Raw genomic sequence first — 24,969 nt, 5'->3', positions numbered from 1 at the left:
GTAGTTACCCAGTATAATTCATTTTATAAGAAATCGTATACTAATAGTCTGTGTACCTGCCTTCGTATATATTATACTTTAGTACAGAAAGTTCATTTAAAAAAAGCGATATTTACCTCGAGGATGAGTTAATGAGTTGATGAGAAATTATGTCAAGAGTCTGGGACAGTGCCTGTGGTGCATAAAGCCACAAGAGTCGTAGATATTATTAGTAGTATTCATATTTACAATAATAAGTCCCAGTATTGGGCTTAAGCTTGTGCCTGGAAGTTTAGGGTGGGTTTGTGATCCCAGACTCCCATCCCTGGGACTCGTCAGCTGAGAGCCAGCTCCCAGGGAAGCACCGACTATATTAGTCCTGTTGGAGTGGCTGCCCTGAGCCCCTTGCTGCTGTGATGGGAAAGGGCAGGAAATACCATTATCCTCGAGGACAGTGCCCCCTGCCCACTGCCCACCCTCCCTCCCAGCACCGGGAGGAGTGGAGCTGGCCTCAGGCTGGCTCCCCAGCACCTTGACCTTACAACCATCCTTGAGTGGGAAGGGGCCCGAGTTAGCTGGTGTTCACTCAGGCCCATGACATTAATTATTTCACATCAGATAGAGTTACAGTGGAGGCCAAGAACAGAAGTATTTGCCAAGGCTTCTTGGGAACAACTGAGTCACCTGATAGAAACAAGTACATTTGGTAATGACGGTGCCACTAGTACTAACCAAAGGCACCAGTGTTTAAACTTACTGGTGGCAGACACTGTGCGAAGCCCTTACAGACACGGCTCTTCGCATTCCTCCAACAATCCCGGAAGGCATCACATTGTTACTCACATTTTGTAGATGAAGAAACTGAAGCCTAGAGACATCCATCCATTTTCCTAAGATCGCAGAGCCAATAAACGTAGAGTTGCGATTCAAACCCAGTTCCACCTGGTTCTAAACACCAAGCTCTTGAACTTCCTTTATCCTCTCTCCTCCAATGGAAGGAAAGATGGAAGGGCTAGTTTCTCCCTTTCTCTGAAGTTGATTTGAACAAGGCAGACCGTGGGGAGGTTGGTCTGAGAAGGTTTTAGGCCAGGTAACTTTTGGAGGCGTGAAGGCCGAACAGCTCCTGGCATTGTGACCACCTGCATTCTTAGCTGGGAAAAAGATGTTCAGGCTTTTGAGAAACTTTTCCTAAGTGATTGTTTACAAAAACCAAAAAAAGAAACAGATGTTTTGCTTAGGTGGCATGTAACAGCAATGGCCCAAGGGAAAAACACAATTCCTGTGACATTTGGGATCCAAAGCAACCTGAAGCAGCTCTGCTATTTATTTATTTTAAGAAGTCCTCTATAAAAGTAAAAAGAAAGGAAGCTGGATGAGTGCAAGAAAACCCAGCCACGTGCCCCTGCAGCTCCGAGCTGTGGGCTAAGTGCCTGCTCTTTTGGAAGGTGCAGTGTGTTCTGTATTGTCGCCCACAGCCGGCACCTGAGCTTGCGAACACTCACCGTTTGTTTCCCTTTTACTCCTGGTGTCAGGCATGAGTGATGCCGAGGGGTGTTAACAGAAAAGGGAAGCAGCAAACAGCCGAGTAGAATTTACATAAAAATTACCTGCGGTTGAATCATCCAGTTGGGAGTCATATTCAAATTAAGACCAACAACGTGCTCAGGGGCCATGCTAATCTCTGTATTGTTCCAACTTTAGTATATGTGCTGCCGAATGAAAAAGAATATGAAAAGGAATATATTTATACACATTATAGGTATATATATATATAGCTGAATCACTGTGCAGTACACCAGAAACCAATACAAAATTGTAAAACAACCACAATTTATAAAATGACAAACAACTTGCAAGGATTATGCAAAAAGAGTAGCTTGTACATGTCAAATTGCTGTTATCTGACCCTTTTTGATACACTCAAGCAGCAATTTCACGTAGTTAATACTACATTCTAACGAGATGTTTTCTGTTATTTTATCTTCGTTTTAGCTTTTGAAAGTTCTTTCACTGTGATATTTTCTCTGCTTGTGTAACATTGCAAGATGGGCAGGACACCTGTTATAATTTCTGTTTTGCAGTTGAGGGAAGTAAGATGCTACGTGAATAAATAACTCATCTAAGTTCAAAAAGCAAGTTGGACCACAGAATCTTGGTGCCACAAGGGACCTGTAACAGATTAGAAAGTATTGGTTACGATTAACAAAAACGAAGAAGCCAAAGACAAAGCCCAAAATACCCTCAAGCTGCCTTAATCACAAAACAAACAACCACAACAACAAAACTAGGGCATCTATGGGGTCCAGTAACCTAAGATTTAGGACTGGATCCCAGAACTCAAAACATGCCATCAGGACCGGGTGCCCTTCATTCTCAGCTGTGCCTTCTGCTCTGCTGGCTTCATCCCCAGACAGGCTTTCCCCTCATGTCCCAAAGTGGCGCCAGCAGCTTTCAGGGATGTGTCTTACAGGTTCACACCTCATGGAAAAGAGTCAACATCTTTGAATCCACCTGACCTAAAGTGCTGAGATCCACTCTGCTTGGGTTGCATTAGGCCATGTGTCTACCTGGTGAAATTACTGATGCAAATTCTGTAGTTTGATGGATCAAGCCTGGGTCCGCTACCCTCCCCGGGGCTGGAAGTGGCCTTCACTCAAACCACACAGACTGGAAGTGGGTCCCGAGGGCAAAGTTTCTAACAAGCGCTCGCCATGGCACCTTGGAAATCACTGACCCCACGCTCCTCACTTTACAGTTGAGGAAGCAAGGCTAGCCACGTGCCCCCTGCCTCCCACACGTGTCACTCCTCATGCGGTCACATGGCCTGTGCCTTAGCTCCACGCGGCTGTCTGTGAGTCTGGGACAAACAGCCTTGGAGGAAGGATCTGACGTGCCTGTTTCTTCGCAGTGACAAGCAGGAGTCACAGCAACGAAGCGCAAGACCGTGACAGTGAGAGGCAGAGCGCGATGCTTGCGGACCAGTGCTCGCCTGCTCCGAAGTGGCGGCCATACCGAAGTGCTCCTTGGCATGGTTTAGTAAACGGTCAATACGAAAACCTGTAAGTGGCCTTGGTTGGCTGGAGAGAGGGGAGAAAGGCAGTGCTAACTCTCCAGACTAACTCCAAGGATCTGGGCTTTGATGCCAGCCCTGAGCCAATGGGATGGGTCAGTGGGAAGGTGTGTCTTCCTCCTTGCCTTTTGCATTTTAACTAATGAATAGTTGGGACGTTGGTTTCTGGCCTTCAGGAATCTAGACTTGTAATTCTAACTCATAATTTACCCACTAAATGATGGAGGGGGAGGGAGCCTTTCGGAGTTCACATGCCTGGTTTAAACTAAACGCTGGAAAATGGCGATGTCCCAAATCACTAACATCGAATCCTGCAGTTAAAAATTCCATAGCACACTTTTTTTGGTGGGGGGGGCACATTAAATTGTTAGCCCCCCCAAAATCTATGCTGAGAATCAGTATTACCAGTTTATTGTCAGTGGCAGACATAGTGGCTTTCATAGCAATTGATGGTGGCTTTATATTGAGACCAAAATCAAACTGTGTAAAATAGCCATAAACTGGAAAATTTGCATACTATTCTTGTGACATTATAGTTTCAAGAAATAAATGTGGGCTTACACATCATTGCTCTTAAACATCCTGTAAGCCTTCTTTTTATCCTTCAGTATATAATTTACCTACCCAACTCTTCCAGAATTTTCATGGACTATAACTGCTTTCTTAAAACACTAAAATGTGCTAATGATTAAAGAATAGGATTTTCCATTAATAAATAGAATATGAAATGGGAAATGTCGGGCTACAAACTTGAGGGGCTTCATGGCATTTTCAAAACCTAAATATAGCTTCTTTAAGAGCAAAACTAATCACCAGGACTTTTATGTTGGATGAACTAGAAGGAAGAAATGTTTTCCTTAAAACAAAATCTAAGCAGTTTCAACAGCCTTTGGGAGTTGGTGTATTTGACAAGAGGCAGAAAGACACAAACTGCTAATTGTATCATTGAAATGTCACAGCTTGTATCTTTGCCACCGTGGGCAGTAGAAAAAGAAGGGAAGGGTCCCTAGGTCTCGGTTTTGAGTCTTAGCCATCTTGATTTTTCGGGGAGTGTTCTGTATTCAACCCTAAGAATGAGCACCGAGGTATGAACCTGTTACACATATGCACAGTATTTTAATTGAAGCCTTGAATGCTTCCTAGTCTTTATGCATCTGAGTTTATGAAGTTTTCAAGGTAACTGTTACCTCTCTTCTTATTTGAGTAGTTTTATTTTTTATTTTTTTAAGTTTATTTGAACAGCCAATCTATGCTCCACTGATCTGGAAAAAAAGAACAGAAATGGTATCAACTCAAAGGTGCAGAGGTAGATTTATTTTGAATGCTTAGCCATAATTCACTTTTCTTAATTAAAAAAAGGAAGACAATACTCAACTGGATTAGAATTCAGGCCTTCTTGATTTCACTGCTCATATCATTGAGACAGAAAATCACTTGTCTCTTCTTAGATTATGATGTCTGACTTGTGACAAAAATATCACTTTCTTAAATAACCTAAAAGCAATAAAGTTAGGGGATTAAAAAGTTATTAAATCTTTTGGGGGGGGGAGTGGTATTCAAAATCTGTATTAAAAGGAGCTGTAAAAAAAGCCAGTTTAGTTGACTTTATAATTAACTTTTGATATCAAAAACAGAACTGCTACTCGTAGGTAAATAGAATAATTTCTACAACCAGAAATTTGTGTTTAAGATTCAGAAAAATCTTCAACTGTGTAATTGTTGTGGGTTGATTCAGCTTCTGCTTACAGCTGTCCTTCAATTTCAGGCCAATGGTCAGATCTGAGCTGCAAACCTTGCCTTCTTTCTTCAGTTTTTTGACAGTGAAACATGGAAGATCGCGAAAAGATATTTCCCTTTGTTCTCAAACCAAGACAGTTCTTATTACTTTCTATAGTGAAATCTATACAATTCAGTCCATCCTGGCCCTTACACAAGCAAATTCGCAGATTCGTTCTAGAAATCTGAGTCCATATAGGGTTCCCAGATGGCGTAAGACGTGCGGTCTTTATCAAATCCTTCACTCACTGGATTTTTCTGTTGCTGCCGGCAGGCACTGTGATTTTGGAGGTTTTGAGCAGCCACTTGAGGCTAATCTATGCCCTAGTGACTTGGTCCAGAAGGGAGGTGCGTAACTTGCAGAGAACATAAACGCTGTTTCCCCAAGACCCCCATTCATATTTTCCGTCTCTGAAATTAGAGGAAAATTTAGAAACTCTCCGTTGTTTGTTACATGGCAGCCACCCGAGTCGAGATCCCAGAAAGCACAGATCCGCACAGTAGCAGGGAGCTGGCAAAGCGGCCAGGACCCACCTCCTCTGTGTGTTGTCCTAGGAAGAAGCTTCTTTTCCTGAGGAAAAACCCACATTCAGGAATCTTGATGCACTAAAAATCATGCTCCATATCTACAAAATATTTAGAAAAACTCACCAAAGGCGCTTTCGACTTTATATTCTCTTCTCTACTTCATAATGTTTACACGTCTAGTATGTTTTATTTTTATTAACATTTAAAAGCATTTCATGGAACATACAATACACAAAGTATTGCTATTGAAAATGATTTGATAAAACAAATGAAGCAGGAGTCTGGTTAGCTGCCCCACCATTATCCCATTTTTTTTCTGCAGAAGTAGCCAGCATCATGGGTATTCAGTGCTATTTCAGATCAGGAGGACAAAAAAGAAATGACCACACTCCAGTGAAAACACGTGTTCAATCAGTAGTCTGACTGTCTCTAGTTAATCTGGCTTAAAAGTATTCCTGGTAATTCTGACCAGTCTATTTTTCTTCATGTGACTACCAGAAGGCTGAATATTCGTTCATCTGAATGACTATTTGAGTGTGGTGTTACTGATGAAATTTAGAGATTTTTTTTTTAAAGGAGGAAAAGAGATGAGTTCTAGCCCAGATATTTCATAAGTCTGAGGAATGTGGTGACTTCTCATCTTCTTACCTATCCCTCTGTTTTATGATGAAGTCAAATTAGAAGTCTAGGAAGCACAAAGGGAAAAGGCAGGCAGAGGAAATGATGGTTCCGTTTGACAAGAATTGTACATCTTGGTGAAGATAAAAAGCTGCAAGGGGGCCCGCTGCATTTTGAAATGGTACTTTCATTTCCCTGATAAAAATGAACAAAACTGATTGATTAAATACACCAAAAGGGACTTTCCACAATACATTTTCTTGGAATGTTTGTATAATTAATATCATTAATGAAGGAAAATGTGTAGAAGATATTTGTAAAACCGGCTGCTTGATTCCACGTTTCACAGACCCAATATCGGCTATCGAGTTGTCACAGACAAAGGATTTAATTTTTCACCGGCAGATGAAGCCTTTGTTTGCCAAAAGAAGAACCATTTTCAGCTAACCATCCATATCCAAGTCTGGGGAAGTCCAAAGTTTGTCAAAACCCAGATGGGCCTAAAGCCAATAGAAATGTTTTACTTGAAAGCTTTTGGGGTTAAGGTAAGTCTTCTTTAGTTCACTTTAACTTGACTATTCTTTTTGGGATGGGGTGGGGAGGTAATTAGGTCGATTGATTGATTGATTGATTGATTGATGGAGGTATTGGGGATTGAACTCAGGACCTTATGCATGCTAAGCACGCACTCTACCACTGAGCTATACCCTCCCCCCCAGTTTAATTTAATTCAGCCAACATTTACTGAGTGTTCCAGTTATCTGTTGCTGCGTAACAACCTATCCCCAAACTGAGCAACTTAAAAATAATAACAGTCATAGGTTTGGGTCACAGATCTGCGACTGGATCAGGGCTTGGCTCTGACAGCTCACCTCTGTTCAGGAGCCATGAGCTGGGGCAGCTCCTCTGGGCCTGGATCTAGTCTCCAAGATTTGTGCTGGCCATCAGCCAGGAGCTCAGAGGGGGCTGAAGCTGAGCTTGAAGCTTGGCTCTCCCTCCTGCGGACCCCTCTGTGGGACAGCTTGTGCTTCCTCACAGCGTGGTGGATGGGGTCTAAGAATAAATGTTTCAAGACATAGGAAATGGAAGCTGCCAATTTCTTCAGCCTCAATTCAGAAACATCAATTCAAACCACAGTTTTGACATTTTTAGTGTATACATCTTGCACTTCTTTTACTGAACGTAATGATTTGATTATTTTTGACACTGGTGCATTTTGACATGCCGAAGATTCACAGTGCTCACCAAATTCTCAAAGGAACCTCTAACTTTAAAAAAGCCAAGGAACCACTAATCTAGTCAATGCCTCTTCTTTTCCAATTTAACAGAGGGGAAATTGAGGCCCAGTAAAGTTACACAGTTCACCCAAGGTGGTAAATGATAGAATGCAGGTAGGATGACTTTTGAGTGGTCAACAGGTATTTTTTTAATTGCTACCTGAGATCCAGCTCCTTAGGATGAGAAACATCCATTATCTGCATAGCTTTTCCTGATCAGGAAACCTTGGCCCAACCACTAAGTCTGCCAAAGTGGGGCTCGACTGCTGAACACAGCTCACAACCGAACTCCTAAACAAAACCAATCCAAACCAAACCAAAATAAAACAAGCAATAATAAAACATATTTTTCTGATTATGGAAGTAACATGAGTCCATGGTGAACATTATGGAACATATTAGAAAAGAGTGGAGAAGAGAAAAAATTCATTCATATTTGGGATCCACTATCTGATAGCCTAATTTTGCCTCATATGTTTGTTATTAAAATTAATCTCAAATTGTTAATATTATGTTGTGAAAATGGAATTATATGATATCATTAAAGATTCTATAAAATATTGTTTACAGAGATGATACTATTTTCCATTTTATCGAGATACCACATTAATTCCTGTATTATTGTAAATTTTGTTTCTTTTTCCAATTATTTATTGTTGCTAATAACACTGCAGTGAACATCCACGAATACCCATCTTTGCATGAGGATAAATTCCAGAAGAGGAATTTATACATCGAATCAGTGAGCATTATTGAAACCCCTGATGTAGGTTACCCAATTGCTGTCCAGAAAGATTGTTACTATGCAAATACTTACAGGCCATATTTGGTAGGGCAGATCTCAGCACGCCCTTGCCACTATTCAGTGATAACCAGAAGAGTTTGTAGCAACTACTGAATGAATGTCATTTCCTATATTTCATTTATTTTTATTGTTTGCTGTGAGCTCTTCTTTTAAGCTCTGCAAAGGTTGGGATTTCTGTTAATTTTGCCTTCTTCTCATCTCTAATGCTTGGTGCACAGCAGGTGCTCAGCAAGTATTTATAGGATGAATGAATGAATGAGTGAGTGCATGTGTCCTTCGAGTTGCCTTGCTCTTATGTTTTACTAGCCCACTCTGTAGTCACTGTTCACCTGAAACCCTCTGTGGTCTTGTGCTTTCTTTATTTAGTTTTACAGATGTTTGTTTCATTTCTCACCAATGACACACCACTTTAAGGTCAGGGCTGTTGTCTGAAACATCCTTTCAGTGACTTGTCCTTCCTGCCAAGTGCCCAACTTGATGACTTGGGAAAATTTTTAAACACTTGAAAATTATTTACTGTTGAGCATTTTAACTAATAAATAAGTTACTTGTTAGTAATTACTTTTTTTGCTGTTCTACACAGGTAGAAGCCACCAATCAAATAATTGCTATTGAACAGTCCCAAGCAGACAGAAGCAAAAAGATTTTCAATCCTGTTAAGTAAGAAATTTTTTTCTAAATTTCTTTGTGAATGTTTTGGGAAGAAGGCCTCTTGCCTGATGTATGTTGCTTATTTAAAATAAATTCTGGGGGCAGGGAAGGATAAATTTGGAATTTAGGATTAACAGGTACACACTACTGTATGTAAGATAGATAAACAACAAGGACCTCCTGTCTAGCACAGGGAACTATATTCAATATCTAGTAATAACCTACACTGGAAAAGAATCTGAAAAAGAATACATATATTTATGTATAATTGAATTACTTTGCTGAACACCTGAAACATGTAAACCAACTAACTTCAATCAAAAAAATTGAAATTTAAAAATAAAATAAAATGAATTCCACTGTAGAAATTGTACTGTACTAAATCAGTAGTAATATGTTAATATTATGAACACATGCTTATCAACAAAAGTAGAGGTAAAATACATTGAAATAACTGCAAAAAATTCCTTTTTAAAAGCTCCATTTTAGGGGAAGGGCACAGCTCAACTGGTAGAGTGCATGCTTAGCATGCACGAGGTGCTGGGTTCAATCCCCAGTACCTTCATTATAAAAAGAATTAAATAAATAAACCTAAGTGCCACCCCCTCCAAAAATAAAATAAAATAAAATGAAAGCTCCATTTTAAAGTCACCATTATTTTTATAATCATTCATTACTGACAACCTCGCTAACAACTTTGTTTTCTTAAGATAGATTACGTTAGATCTTTCTTTTAATTTTTCATTTAAATCAGCATGATGCCAATTAGATTCCAAGGTTCTGGATCCATGCTGTGCTTACAGTTCATTTTTCTTGTTTTTTAAAGCAATATTGATAGATTGCCTAGTGGGTTCTAAAACAGAAAGCATACAGAACAGGGATTTACCCAACGCAACAGGGTGGTCCAAAGCAAGAGTTTGCCCTATAGAATGAATGGGATGTGGGATTTGCTTTTCGGCTGATTTGGCTGGGTTGAACCGACCCTGAGTCAATCCCATTTTGAGGGGAAGGAGATGGTCCTACACCCGGGACAGACCAGGCGGGAGCTCAGCCTGAAGCGCACATGTGCACACGGCACTGAACTTGCCTGGGGCATCGCTTCTCCCCGGCTGGGCAGGCTGTGCGCAGTCTTCCTCAGGAGCAGGCAAGCAGCCTCCCACGACCAGGACAGGAGAGGGCAGACGCGGGAAGGGGGTGCCAAGGAGCTCACGAGGAACCTCGAGAAACTGCTTCAGTCGGGCGGCGAGGGCTATAGCAACAGTACCAGAGGCACAAATGCAATGTGTCTTTTCTCCTGTCGTGGAGGTCAAAAAACCCGTACATGGGACAGGAGCATCGAGCCGTTGTGAGTCAGAAGCTCTGGGCTTGAGCTGAATGATGCAAGAATTATCCCGTGGCAGCCGTTCCTGACCAGGCTGTGGACGGTTTATTAAAAATCAGTGTCCTTCACGGTGTGATGAGAATGAGGGTACTGAACAGACCCGAGAATCTAAGAATGAGTTATATATGATCAGAGACTCTCTGTTCTCTTAGTCTCGGTATTTCTTGCTGTTTGTTTTAGAGTCGACCTGCTTGCTGACCAGGTCACCAAAGTAACGCTGGGCCGGTTACACTTCAGCGAAACCACAGCAAATAACATGAGGAAGAAGGGAAAGCCAAACCCCGACCAGAGGTACTGGCATCGTGGGTGAGCCCCGGGCTGGTCGGCTGCTCCACCGGACAGCCCGGTCCCCTCCAGGGGCCCCTCTGAGCCCCTGGGCTCGGCCTGCTGGGAGATTTGGGCCTCCCTCAGCCGCTCTCCTCCCTTCTCTGACTTTTCCTGTTTAAGGACACATCTCGTTTACCCTTAGGCATCTTTCTTCTTCTTTCCTCACTCCCCACGATGCCTGCTCTCCCGCCCAGCCCCACATCCACTTGTCTTCCTCTGTGATTCTCTTTGAGGGACCATGTGTTCATGTCTCATTGCTCCCAAGGGTTGAGGATTGACTGTATTTCTCAAATTCTCTGTGCTGGTCACTAGTTTCATGGCCTGAGTCCTGGAGCTCTGCTGTAGCCTTTTTTGATAAAAAATATCAAATAAATTTGCATTAATGATTTACACCTGTGGTTCTCATACTGCGGACCCAGGACCAGCAGAGGCAACATCACCTAGACACTTAATATAAATGCAAGTTGTTGGGCCTCCCTGAAAACCTACTGAATCAAAAATGTGAAGTGGGGGCCACCAATCTCTCTTTTTACAAACCCCCAGGTGACTGGATGCATGCCCAAGTTTAAGAACCACTGATTTTAGAACGTAAGTTTTGGAGTCTGACAGAACTGAGTTTGAATATTTGATACTGTCATTTAGCAGCTGGGTGACCTTGAGCACAGAACTCAACCTCTCTGAGACTCATTTTTCTGTTCTGTAAAATGGGGGCAATACCCATATCCTGCTCCAGTAAGGTTGTTTTGGGATTCTAAGCGAACTAATGTAGATAAACTGCTTAGCCCAGTGCATGACACACTTCGGGCATTCAGTAGGTGATAGCTAATAATAAAAATCATCATCACATCAGTTGTTACTATTACTGATTTCTTTGATACAAGGTAGAACTGTTGCTCTCCTGGGATTGGAGAATTTAGAGTGTTACAGGAAAAGTTGCTGAATTTTTTTTCATGCGGTTCGTAAAGCAAAAGCTTTTCTGATAGAGATAATTTTTATTTTGACTTCCCAGAAATGGTTTAATCTTAAAAATGTCTCATCAGTGGTACACGTGAAGAAGCCATTTAAATGACAGTGATGAAGGCTGCCTTGATTACAGTTGCAAGGGAGGGTTCTGGCCTTTGACTGAAGTCATCACTGGAGAATGTGAGAGGTCCGGGTTCCATGGCCAAGTGAAGATCAGTGGGGGAAGGAGCCTGTGTGCCTGGGTCAGCCCTGCTGGTCTAGGATGTGTGGCTTGGGTGGTTCTGGACAAAGGGACCTCTAAGGTGGCTTTTTGTTGTGCAAGTGAGTGAGCAGTGCTGTGCTGAGGGCCCAGGAATGCAGCAGGGCGAGGCCTGCACCCAGCCAGCCCAGGTGGGCCGAGCCCGGGGCCCCCAGCAGGGTGTCTGCCCAGTGGAGGCTGCTTTGGGCCTGCAACCCAGCTCACAGGTCCCTCCAGCTGGGCAAAGGGCAGACCCAGAACGAGAGAGCGTGAATCAACTCCTCTCTGGTTTCACAGGGGCGGCAACTTAGAGCAGAAGAGAAAATCTTTAAGTATGCAATCTGTAAAGCCCAAACCCACCTGGATAAATTCACTATTGATTAACTGTTGAGTGGTGTCTGAATGCACAGATTATGTCTCTGTTTCCTGACATGTTGGCACTGCCCTGCTGTTTCTGTATTAGGTACTTCATGTTGGTGGTTGGACTGTATGCTGCTAACCAAGACCAGTTCTACCTGTTGTCTGCCCACATCTCTGAACGGATCATTGTCAGGGTAAGCTCAGTTCTCTGACTTTTCTGGATCCCACATGCTTTCTCCCCCTATAAGTAGACATTGCATATTCAACGGAATGCATGAAGAATGCATTTTCTCAGTGGCCCCCGATGATAAAATAATGATAATAATAATAGGGACGTTTTACACAGTGGTTCTCAACCACTAGAACTTTTGTTTCCCAAGGGGTATTTGGCAAATGTCTTGGTTGTCACAACGGGGGGTGCTGTTGGCATCGAGTGGGTAAAGGCCAGGGATGCCAGCGCCTGACAATGCACAGGACAGCCCCTCACAGCAAAGAATTACCGTCCCCAAATGTCAGCAGTGCTGGTTTTTACGATATGTTCTAGGCACTGGGCTAAATAATTTCTATACGACATCCGGTTACTTTGTTTCACAATTACATTGCATTCTTTACACCAGAGGAATTGAGATTTAAGAGGGAGAGAAAGTCATCTGTGAGCACAAAGCTTGGTTTTAACCCAGGTTCCTCTGACCCCGAAGTCCGCAGGGGAGAGAAAGTAGTAGGGAGGCATTCATTCCATGCCCCAAAGTGACTGGTGACCCGAGGGACATCTGGGCCGCTGCCTAGCACATAGTAATGGCTCAGCATGGCTTGCTGAATGAATGATTGGCCACAGCTGTGGGCAGGAGGCCTGGCAGCCACAAAAACAGAAAGCTGCCAGCAGCTGCAGCTGTGTGAGGCCAGGCTGGCCACCACAGCGAATGCCAGGGACATGAGGTAACAGGTAGCCACCGGCCTGGCAGCCCTGTGGGTGGGTGGGCTCTGTGTTGTTATGGGTCTTTGAAGTGGCTCAGCGGGACACGCAAACCCCAATAGGGGACACGGTTTACGACGGGCATGTCCGCTGCTGTGGCTGTTATACTTGGGCCTGGGGACAGACAAGAGCTGCCCATGTGGGGAGGTGAGTCTTCCCTCGCTGGCTCTGAGCTGTTCTGAAACAAAGGGCCTTCTGTGTAATTCTTTTCGTCAGTGAAAAATAATAAGCCATCTATGATTGGAACTCCTGAAACTGTGTCTCAAAGTTTTAATGGAAATAAAGTAATGATGGAAATGAGGTAACACACTAACGTGTTCAGGCGTCCCAGGGTGAGGGCCGGTGCTGTGCCTGCCAGCGTGCACGCCCCAGGCTGGGCTTTCGTAGGTCCCCACCTGAGCTGTGGCGAAACAGACTCCTCTTGGGCAAAGGTGGGTGATTTTTGACACCTCACCTGATGTAATCTGGGATTACTATGCTGCACTAGTATAAATCTGATTTAGTTTTAATTTATTTTATTTAAAAAAATTTTTTTAATTGAAGTATCGTTGATTTACAATGTTGTGTTAGTTTCAGGTGTACAGCTAAGTGACTCAGTTATACACACACACACATATACACACATACATTCTTTTCAGCTTCTTTTGCATTATAGGTTATTACAAGATATTGAATATAGTTCCCTATGCCATAGAGGAGGTCCTTGTTGTTTATCTATTTTGTATGTATCAATTCGATTTAAAATCCAGTCTGGAAACCCAGGTTGCTTACTGTTTCTGAATCCTCACGGGAAGAAATACAGACAGACAACGTCTTTCTTTTCAGAGTTAGCACAGATTGGGTATCGTGAAGGTGAGGCTCTGAGCTGTGGAATTCATGCTCGAGTCAGCAGTCTGCCCATCACCTGCATACTCTGAATAGTTTATCTGGTGTTGAGGTTTCTCCATTGCCTGCTGACGGTCCCTGCAAAGCTATACTTGGGCTGCCGAGCGAGTCCGCACAGCAGCAACATGAGAGGGACCACACCGCCCAACATTCTGTTACGGGAGCGCTCCGTTAATGGGCGCCTGCCCTCTCATCTCCAAAGCACGATGCTAATTCAGCTCATAATGATGACTTCGACAAGTTGAAAGTTTCTGCAACTCATATTCAGTATGAACACTTAAAAAAATAAATAAATTATACTTAATTTATAATAAATTATAAATTGTATGGATTGGGTGTCATAGTATCCACTAAGTTTTTATTTGAAAAAAAAGATGATATTCCAGACTCAGTGGCTTTCTTCTAGTCATAATTTTTGGTTAAAGAGGATGCCCTGTACTACAATGTGCTGGGTCACACAGGGTCACCCTAACAAGGAGAGGAAAAATAATGGTAAAAACATCTCCCCCTCAGACTGGAAGTTCTTATTGGTATTATTTCATTCTAACCTCAAAACGCAGCATGAGAGTGAACGCAGACCTTTTTTGTATGTGTGTATATATATATATTTTTTAAATTGATGTCTAGTCAGTTTACAATGTTGTGTCAGTTTCTGGTGTACAGCACAGTTCTTCAGTCATACATGAACATACAGATACTCAAATTCGTGTTCTCTTTTACCATAAGTTACTACAAGATATTGTATGAACTTGTTGTTTATCTATTTTATATATATTAGTTAGTATCTTTTTTTTTTTTGTGGAATGCAGACTTTTGAATTTGTTTAGTCATGTAACGTTGAAACTAACCAAGAGAAAAACTGAATTCAAGAAATGGCACTATTAAAAATTCGTCAAATTGTACATCTGAAATAGGTGTAGTTTATTGTGCAGGAATCATGCCACAATACAAGTGTTTAAATAAATTAATTTTAAAAAGGTGGGTGTGTGGGGAAGAAATGGCATTATTGTCTGAATCAGTGAGTTTTAGAATCGTCCCCAGAATGCATTTCCTGCCCATGAGGTTCTAGAGGGCGCTAATCTGGACTTTGCATCATGGGTTGAGCAGAGGGCAGACCAGCCTACGTTCTATGAAAAAGCCAAATGGGCCATCTTAGTCTAAGCCCTGAGTTTGTTGGTATGAGCTCCAGGGTGAAGGAAGAAAAATTTGGCAACTGAAGACATTATAAGACCTGACCACATCACATAGAGACCTGCAAATTGCATTTAGCAGATCCATTCATTTTGAGACCCTGGAGTCCTTTCTCCCCATAGCGGAAATTAGCATAAGGGTGACCGTATGAAGGTTGGACTGGACGAGTTTCAGGCCGCAGGAGGGGTTCAGGAGACCACGCGTTCAGAATTCTCCTTGGAGAGAGAATGGTCGGCAGGACCCAGCAATTGTTCATCTGGGCTGTCAATCAAAACGGCTTTGGAAATAGAGCATGGTCCCATGCTGTAAATTGGCCAATTTAATGGAAATTAAGGTTGACGCCAAAGAACGGATTTATTTCCCAGGACTTTGTTTTGGGGAGCACTCCCCAGCAGACTTCCTTCAGATTCTCCTTGTTAATGATGAGGCTTTCTTTCAGCTCTACTTTTCTTCTAAAACACATAATTAAACCTGGTTTGAAGCGCTGTGTTGCAAGCAGGAGGGATGATTACCTTTGTCTGCCTTTCAAAGACACGCCGGGGTTTCCTAGTTTCGAAAACTAATAAATTATTCCAGTTCCTTTTCCAGAAGAACAGAAACGGGCATGTCCCCCCAAAGTCTTCCTTTACTGCTCTTCAATCGCACACCCAGGGTCGGGAGAGTCAGTGCATTTGCAAGGATGACGAGGGATGGGGGGAGAGCAGAGTCATTCCAGGTACCACCTCTGTTTTCACTGGCTCTTGCCCATTTCTGACCACAAACCTCCCTTCGCGCCCTCAACAGACACTCGAGCTACACATACACACACACACACACACACACTCACACACACACACACATCCTTCTTCTGGAGTTCAGCTGAATTTTTATTTACTCAAAAGGAGGAATCAGTGTGCGGAGCAATGTCTGTTTCCCTCTGCAGCTGGAATTCAACAGAACCATCTATTAGCTATGTCAGGGGTAACTCATGACCCCTTTCACAGTAGTGTGGAAGTAGTGCATGGCAAGGAGAAATAGTTCTTAAGCTTTATCGAGAATAAGAATCCCCTGGAGAGCTTGTAAAGACACGGATTCCTGGGTCCCACCTCCGCAGTTTTTGGGCGAGTAGGTTGGAGATGCCCGAGACTCTGAATTTCTAACAAACCTCCTAGAGATGCTGTTTACTGCTGGCCTGAGGATCACACTTTGAGTAGCACCAGTAAAGAGCATTTTTAGGCCCATTTTCCATAGCCCTTTCAAAAGACACAAAAATGGGTATCTTTTTGTGACTGCCTTCCTCAGCTCAAGCTTTCCTATTACGCTCTTTGGCTGCTGCGTTAGAAGCCCAAACAATGGTAAAGCGAAGAAATCACAGCTTTCCATCCCAAACTTAAATGGCCTCAAATGACTACTAACGATGTTTCCTCTTCCAGGCACCTGCAGGGGGTGCCATTTACATTGTGTTCTTTGTGAAGGGTGCTCCCTTGGAATTGTGCAGCCCTGTAGACGTGTTGCTGAGGAGAGCAGATTAATTGATTACAGGTTGAACAGTGGTTACTATGCACAGCAGAATTTGTTGGGATGAATTTGGGACCATCCATCCTCATTTTTACACAGTGTTCATGCATACATGATTTAAATCAACTCCCACAACCCCGTGAGATAGGTAAAGAAGACCAATGTCTTCTTTATTCTTCAGAGGAGAAAACTGGTACAGAAAGGTTAAGTGACTTCCCGAAAGTCACACAGCCAGTTTGTGTCACAACATAGACTAAAATGTTCGCGTCTACCCTCAATATATGAGGCTGTGAGATAAATAATAAAAATATTTTAGAAACTTTAATTCATTTTGGTGTTTGATATCATTGAAACTGTTGGGCCACATGTGAACACAACTTTGTGATTCCAGAATATTTTTCTGTGATTCCATTTCAGTTTGCTTTGGCACATTAAGATCCTGGATACCAGAGAAGGGAAATAAGTTCACAGATTTTATAATTACATTTCCCACTACTGATGAGGATTTCTCTTTAAAACTATACATTTAAAATATTGTAGATCTGCGGCCCTTTCCAAAATGATCTGAACACGTTTAGGGATCTGAGTTTTCATTTGATGAAAACCAGGGGAGATTGTGGCAACTGTTCCCCCAAACTGAATCTACTTTTATTTGCTTCTCCAGTGCTATCAAGTTACCAACAGGATAATAATTACCCCAAAGCTCATTAAGAAAAAGAAAATCCATCACTGTCCTATTTTATCTCCTTGAAGTGGCTCATTATGTTCAGAGGAGAGCAAAATACATCGACATTTTATACGGCATACCTTTGGATGTAGCTGATTGCTCGCTATAAAAGGATTTGAGTCAAAGCCAATTTGCCATTCACAACCAAGGGGGCTCTAGGAACCTTGCAGAAAGGCTCTTTGCTGGAGTGAATTCACACAAAATAATATTCAAAGTTGTTACTTTGTATTCTTTCCCTGCTTTTGTCTATCCAGTGTCAATGGTTGAGTCTTCCAAACAGCTCAGAGCTCAGGCAGGTGGGAATGAAATAGGAAGTTGAAGACACCTAAAAGTTCTTTTAACTGAAGCCAAACTTAGAACTAAATTTTGAGATTTCTTTTCATTGTTATTTTAAATTGGCACACATGCACATGGTAAAAACCGTCAAATAATACCAAGAGAGTAGGTAGAGAAGATTAGGTCATAATTTGAAAAACAAATTAATTTTGAGGATTTCCATGAATTCACTTAAAGATATGTGGAAATAGATTCAGTGGCTACAGGGAAGCGAGGAGGAGGGGAGCAGTCACAGTGGAAAACTCTTAGACAAAAAAATTTATCTAACAGTAAAATTTGGTTTTACTTGTCTTGTCTTTGGAGATTGCATTTGGCCAGAGTTACTTCTAGGCAACACCACAAAAGTCAAAGTTAGAATCATTACTTAATAATCAAAGGAAGTATATTTGCAGCTCCAGAACTTAGGAGCCTTATGACCTTGGGCAAATTGTTTATCCTTTCAGAGTCTTAGTATCAGTAAAAGAAGGTTAATGGTCCAATCTCACAGAATTGGGGTGAGGATTGGCACAAAGCAAATGCAGCTGTTACAGCTCTTCCTCCAGCATCATCTGCTGCTTAAGGACTAGCTGAGTTGCATGAAATATAGCGACATTGTCATTCCCTTGTCAATTGTATAAGGAATCATAAACATGAAAGTGTTTTGAAACTATAAGAGGGCTAGCTAAATTCAGGGTAATTTTCTTTAGTTTATCCCAGCTTTAATAAACTTGTAATATTTTCTGATGTAATATTCTGGTTTTAAGTCATTATTATTATCCCTGAAGAGATAGTCCTTTTAGTTTTCTTCTTCCTAATCGTCCACCTAGGGTAACTGACACATTCACCATTCCAGATAGGGACTGGCGCTGCGAACAGTGACACCCAGAGCTCCTGCTCGTGGCAGGCAGGGCAGTGAGGGGATCCTCCCTGGCTCCCCTGGGGACACAGTTATTCAGATATGTCAGAACGTCCCACCCCACGTGTGATTCTCAAGTGACTTAGCCAACTTTCTCTTTTCCTTTACTCTGGGGAATAAAGCCATTGTCTATTCCTGCTTCTGTAACTTTTATTGTAATATATGTATCTATTTTTTCCAGGCCTCCAACCCTGGGCAATTTGAAAATGACACTGATGCCTTATGGCAGCGAGGACAAGTTCCAGAATCTGTGGTTTGTCACAGTCGTGTGGGCATAAACACAGACGCACCGGACGAAGCTCTGGTTGTCTGTGGCAATGTGAAAGTGATGGGGACAATTATGCATCCGTCTGACAGCAGGGCAAAGCAGAACGTCCAGGAGGTGAGCACGGGGCTGGCCTCGACACCTCCTCTGACACCTGAGCCAGGTGTCCGGGCCCTCCTGGGCTCTGACACGCCTGGCCCAGGCATCTCTCCGTGTCACCTGCTGGTGTGAGATGAACACGCCGCTTAGCAGTTGTGAGGGTTGGAGCCATTAGGCGTCTCTGCTGAAACCGTCAAGCAGCTCCTGCCCCAGAGGACGAATCTCCCTGCCGGGAGCAGTGGGCCATGGTGGCAAAGCGCTGGCTTCACAAGCGGGAAGTCTCTGAGTTCTTTTCCACGGGCCATTGCCTTTCCATCCACGAACTGTCAGCTCCTGGGGAGTCCTTTTCCTTTCCATCTCTAAACTTCCATCTCCCTGATCATCTTCCGGGCGCTGGCCAGGTCCAGGTCCTGCCTGCATTTCTCCTGGACCTCTCCAGCCCCTTCCTCCCAGAGTCCCGGGCGCCAGCCCCGTCAGCCAGGGTCCCCTCAACTCCACACCTTTCTCCACCTTCTAGGTCCCACTGCTCCAGGTTCCAGGGGTGCCTAGTGGAAATCAGAATCAGGCTTAGAAATCAGGGCGCTGCTTGTTAGCTTGTTGCCTGGATAAAATGCTCAACCTCGCCCAAGCTCAATGTCTTTATCTCTAAGATGGAAATGGTGCCTCTCTGCCTGACCCCTCTGAATCTTTTACAATTTTTAACCTGTTGAGAAAATAACTACAGAATCTTCTTGGAAAGTCAGAGCTGCTGTGAAGACCCACGGGATTAGGACTAAGGTGCCAGGTCACTCCTGTTTCCACCGTTTGTTTCCTTCTCGATGCTTCTAACACCTCCCCACGCGCCCACCTCTGCTTCTCCTGTAAACATTTTTGAGGTGGTAGCAGAATGGTGTTTTTAAACCTCCTTTCCTTATTCTTTCTTAGTTAAGAGGACACCTAATCTGTAAATCATTGGCCATTCCTCCAGAGTGCATTCCTTTCCCAGTGCAAATCTGCACTGGCTTTTCTAAACCAGCCCAGGAATGTCCTCTTTGGCGGAGAAGATTGCAAAGAATGGTTGTAATTGTCGACTTTTACACTGACTGCAAGGCTGCGTGGTTCACATCAGAGGAGCTGTGACCTACTAGCTGGACGGGAGCTCTCAGGGCTAAAAGGTTCTCACATAACGTTTCTAGATACCAGTCTTAGATTTTGTGCCTTTGCCTTTGAGAAAGAGATGACCTGTCTGCGTTTCAGATCGCACCAACTCAGACATGCTTGCAGTTGGCTATACCGCTCCCCACCAAGCCTCATCTCAATGTAAATAGAGGAGCCCCTCCCGCTACCACTGGGCTTTCCCAGAACTTCATTCACCAGACGTCTTCAAATGGTGCTCCTTGGTTTGAAGGACATATATCGTCTTAAAATAACAAGCTTCCCTGGCGGGCGGGGATAACTCAGTGGTAGAGCGTATGCTCAGCATGCATGAGGTCCTGGGTTCAATCCCCAGTCCAGCCATCAAATAAAAACAAAAAAGAGAAGGAAAAAAAAAAATAACAAACTCCCCTAGAATTTCTTCAGTCCCACTAGGAAGCCTTCTCCATCCATGAAGTGAAGTGTCACCCAATCCAGTCTCTACATGTGACATTCCTGTGTCCCCCTCTGACTCCCAGCAGCAGGAGGGAGTAAAGAGAAGCCAGTCTCTGGTTTGAAGGCTAGAGGTTTTTGTCCTGATTCTGGGACCCACTCACCCAGGGACTTTGGTCCAGACATGGTCTATCTATTTACTGTTCTGCAAACAGGGAACACCCATATTCATTTGACTCGTATTAGGGCTCTTTCTAAGCTCATATATAGGAAGGAATTTTTTAGCTGCAGGAGACTAAACAAATGGATTTTACTACTATTGTAAAAAAATGCAAATTATATATACTTCATCAGTTACATTATTTCGTATTAATATATTAGTCCTGCATAAGTCTACCCACATTTATGAAGTACATGTTTCTAGAAACCTTGTCTGTTCCACTGGCCATTTATTACAGACAGGAGAGGTGATGGTGATGTCGCTGACGGTGCTCACAGGTGTGTGAACGTCACCTTCGCCTCATCCTGACGCAGTTTCCCCAACTTTTGAACAGAAGGCTGTTCTTCCAAATGTGCTGGGAAGCGAAACTTTGGTTGATCTGATTGTGAGCGTGAGACCTGAGGCAGCCTCCCGTGCTTTAAGGATGCACGGTAGCCTTGGCTGGTTTCTGGATCAGCTGATGTGAATGAGCTGTAGGTGCCAGCATGTCCCCTGGTCCCGAGATGGGAGGGTGAACATAGGCTCAGAGTCTCCTCACTCGGGGCAGTGGGGGCGGCTTGGTGGGTATTAAGCACACAAGTGTGCTGGGTTGGGGCACTGGTGGAGATCCCGGGGGCTCTTCTGGATGCACGTCCCAGACACAGAGAAGAGAAAGCAGCTGTGACAGCAACCTGCGACACTGAGGCACTGGAAAACAAGTTCAGCTTCAGAGAAGAACCACCTCAGTTACCCAGCCATGGCGTTCACTGAGTGATGGCGGCCTGGAGATGGAGATGAAGCCCTTACAATGGAAACTGACAAAATCAAGGCAGAAAGCGTGTGCTGAAAACCCAAGGGGCGTGAAGAACACCAGTGTCAATGCAAAAAAACAAAACCCAAACCAAAAACAAAAAAAAGAACAACCAAATAAAAGAAGAAAGTGAACACTGAATGCATCAGCCAAATCCTCTGGTGAAGGCTGAACACCAGGCAGCAAAGGAGTGAAAATGAAAAGCCAGGGGGGAAAAATCAGTTAAGGTGAACAGCTCCAGGATGATTTCTCCCAGCCGCACCCTCAGTGTGCTAGTTCAGCCAAAGTCTCCCCGCAGGGCCACGAGCTAGATGCAGAAGTGCCTCACTCTGGGGGAGCCAGTGCCACCCCGGGGGCTCCTGATGGGAGGCTGATCGTCCCGGCTGTGGCTTTTGGCTAATGAGATCTCCCTCCCTGAATGACCTGGAGTCCACGGACTGGAATGTCTTCCCTGTGGTGCGATCCTTGAGTTAGTGATATAGAAACCTTGGGTGAGAGGCAGCAGGACAGAGAAGGCCACTTGCATTCACAGTCAGAACTTTCCAAAACCTCTGATCAAGTCAGACACCCAAATTCAGATTCCAGCCTCGTACTCAACACACGTGGATGAGCCAGGCGTGGTGCTGAGTAGTGGCCTTTGTACACGTCTTCGTAGAGGATTCCAAGAGGCACAGCCCTCACCTCGAGGGCTTTCCTGGGGCCAGACGTACGTGCCACGGGGAACATGGAATACAGTCTGTTTATATTTAGCTTCAGCAAGTCTGTGATCCAGCATTACAAATCACAAGAGCATTTTCTTAGAAAAAGATTATTGTAGAAGGTGTTTAAGTCCCCAAGCCAGCCCTCAGAATTTTCTTTGGCCAAAAATCTGTCTGAAATAGAATGGTAACAGTGCCTATTGAACCAAATTGCTATGTCTAGGAATATGTCTTAGGTGGGGAACTGCAGGCAAGGGTCCAACTTAGACAGCAGGGGTCATTTGGCCACCATGTAGGTTGGATGGTCGCAGCAAGGACACACCCTCCCCTGATCTCCCTCTGCAGCAAAGGAGCTGACCTGGCCTCTGCACTGGTCTCCGATGGGGCCTCATGCAGGACCCAAGGGGATGATGAGAAGCAGGCCAAGATAGTCCAGGATTCCCAAGGGTGAGGGGAGTGGGGAACAGGGCAGGGCCTGGCTGGTGCAAGGTCAGCCCAGCCTGGCTCCTGACTGACCCCCTGCCATTTCACTACCTCCTTTCTTTCATTCATAGTTTGGGTGTCTATTAGCTGTCGGACACCGTGCAGGTCCTAAGATGAGTGGGACACAGTCCTCATCCACAGGAATGGAACTTCCATTAAAATTTAAGCTTCAGATGAAAAATACTTACTGAATTTCCAGTGCCTTGCACAGAGCAGCTAACTGTTTGCTGAATGAAGGAAGGCGCTCACAGAGACAAGTCGGTGTGAGACTGTGACTGCGCCCGCCTCCTGTGGCCCCAGGGCCCTCCCCGCTCTGCCCTTGTTCTTTACCATCAAGTCACGCCAACCTCCCACCAACATCGTTCAGGGGAGCTGCTGCCTCGGGACCCGCTCTTCTGTCTGCCCAGCACCCCTATCCTGGTTTTCCTCTTTATACCCCTCTCCCTGCCGTACATCTTTCTTCGACTAACTCCTATCAGAAAGTTATTAATGCATTTAGTAAATGTTAGTTAAGCACCTACTACGTGCCAGGAGTTGTACTAGAAACTGGTGATGGGGAGATGAACAGAAAATCGTGGCCTCAAGTATGTCCTCACCCTTCTGGGGTGAACAGTCTCTAGGAATAGACAATAATAGATATTAGAGGATAATAAAAGGGACTCACTAGCTGTCTGGGGACAACTTGGACTAGTGCTGTGAAGGAAAAGAAAGGGAGTTGCTAGCACGTAAGGCCTTCCTTGTCCAGGAGGTCAAGGAATGCGTCTCCGGTGAAGGGATGTTTTAACCTGGGGGAGGTGAAGGTAGAGGAGGGGACAGAGGAGCTTCTGAGGCCAGGAAATGCCAGGAGCAAGGGTCTCGTAGTGAAGGGGCTGAGCGTGTTTGAGAACTGAAATGAGCCAAGGTCTCGGTTGGGCTTCACCACCCCTAGGAAGCCTTCTTTCGTCCTTCCCTGAGAATCTTGTAGGTTCCTCCTTGGAGCTGCCGTGATTCTCTGTTCACAATTCCATCATCACCCTGCATTTCTCACATCGTAATAGTATGTGAGTCTGTTTTCTCGTCCAGACCATGAACTTTAGAAAGGCAATCATCTTGAAGTCCCAATACTTAGTGTAGTGCCTGCTGTGTTGAAGGTGATTGGTAAATGTCAGATCAAGCGATGAATGAATTAATTGAGCCAAGCTTTTGATAACAGCAATTATCAAAACAGCAGTGCGCTCAGTGTTAGACTCCCCCGACCAGCACCTAAGTAAAGCTAGTCCATTTAGCCGGTTAAGCACCAAGACACAACCTTTGACAACCAGCCAAACTGGTGAAGGACAGAGAGCCTTTAATAATATTGGAGGGACCTTCCAGCTCCCCTGGCAGAGTGGGTCCAGGGAGGAGTTAAGGGCCAAGGCAACCAACAACAGAAAAGCATCTCTGGTTACTCTAACACACGGATGAATGTCCAGGCGGCATTAACTGCCAAGAGACCACTGGTTTCATATTGCAGTTACATTCTAAAAACAAAATTTAGGGACCCACATAGAGTTACCAACTTTTTACTTGTTGAATAAGGTCATTAAAAAAAAAATCGATCCTGCTATATTACCCTGAATTGATTTAAAAAAAAAATAAATTAAAGGGGAATCCTTTGACTCCTTTGCATCAACACATTTAGTTCTAGGAAAAATTCACTATCTTGTCTTTACTGTTATCCTTTTGCTGGGACCCAGTGAAATTTTTTAAAGGAATTTGCAGGGACAGCTGGGAGGGCTTTTAACTACCTTTAAGAGCAGAGGGTGGTCTGACAGGGTGGTCTGGGGAAAAAGCCACCTGTAGGAAGGAAGCCTGGGTTTTGAGGGGCCAGCAGGTGGGTAATCTGGGCTTGCAAACTGCCACTAGAAGAAATTTTCTCCAGCAAGATGTCCGTAAGTAATTCAGTGATACAGGAAATACCCATTTGTCAAAGGTCGTTACTTGAACTAAGCACTATACTTTTTTAAAAAATGTATTTTTTATTTGTCTTTGGGAGTAGGTAATCAGGTTCATTTATTTACTTACTTGTTATAGTGGAGGTACTGGGGATTGAACCCAGGACCCCGTCCATCCTAAGCATGTGCTCTACCACCGAGCTACACCCTCCCACCAAGCACTGTGCTTTTGACTTATAAACACAAGGTCAGCCTGTATCTGTTGGGTGTTTGTCTGTGTGCTCCTTTGGAAATGCCCCCCTTGCCCTCTTGGACAGCGACTGTTTCTCTCCGAGGTGAGCATTCGCCTCTCGGAGGCCAGAGGTGAGGCCAGAGGAGAGGACGAGGGAGATTTTGCCCTGTAATTTAGCTCTAAGAACTCTGGCTCAGTTTCTAAGTCAGGGATGGAAGTCACCAAC

The 24,969-nt window shown here is 44.0% G+C and overlaps 1 protein-coding gene across 1 annotated transcript in view; it reads left to right on the top strand.

The window, feature by feature from the left end:
* Positions 1-24,969, top strand: part of MYRFL (myelin regulatory factor like) — a 107,111-nt gene that overhangs the window by 47,595 nt on the left and 34,547 nt on the right. Inside the window, exons 6-11 of the mRNA XM_032493771.1 lie at positions 2,888-3,038; positions 6,321-6,516; positions 8,637-8,713; positions 10,266-10,376; positions 12,077-12,167; positions 18,659-18,859. Coding sequence (XP_032349662.1) covers positions 2,888-3,038; positions 6,321-6,516; positions 8,637-8,713; positions 10,266-10,376; positions 12,077-12,167; positions 18,659-18,859 — 827 coding nt within the window. The remainder of the gene's footprint in view (positions 1-2,887; positions 3,039-6,320; positions 6,517-8,636; positions 8,714-10,265; positions 10,377-12,076; positions 12,168-18,658; positions 18,860-24,969) is intronic.

Source organism: Camelus ferus, chromosome 12 (genome assembly GCF_009834535.1).
Source record: "Camelus ferus isolate YT-003-E chromosome 12, BCGSAC_Cfer_1.0, whole genome shotgun sequence".
NCBI classification, from domain to species: domain Eukaryota; kingdom Metazoa; phylum Chordata; class Mammalia; order Artiodactyla; family Camelidae; genus Camelus; species Camelus ferus.
The sequence above is the reverse complement of the archived record's forward strand: the minus strand, read 5'-3'. Positions and strand labels throughout refer to the sequence as shown.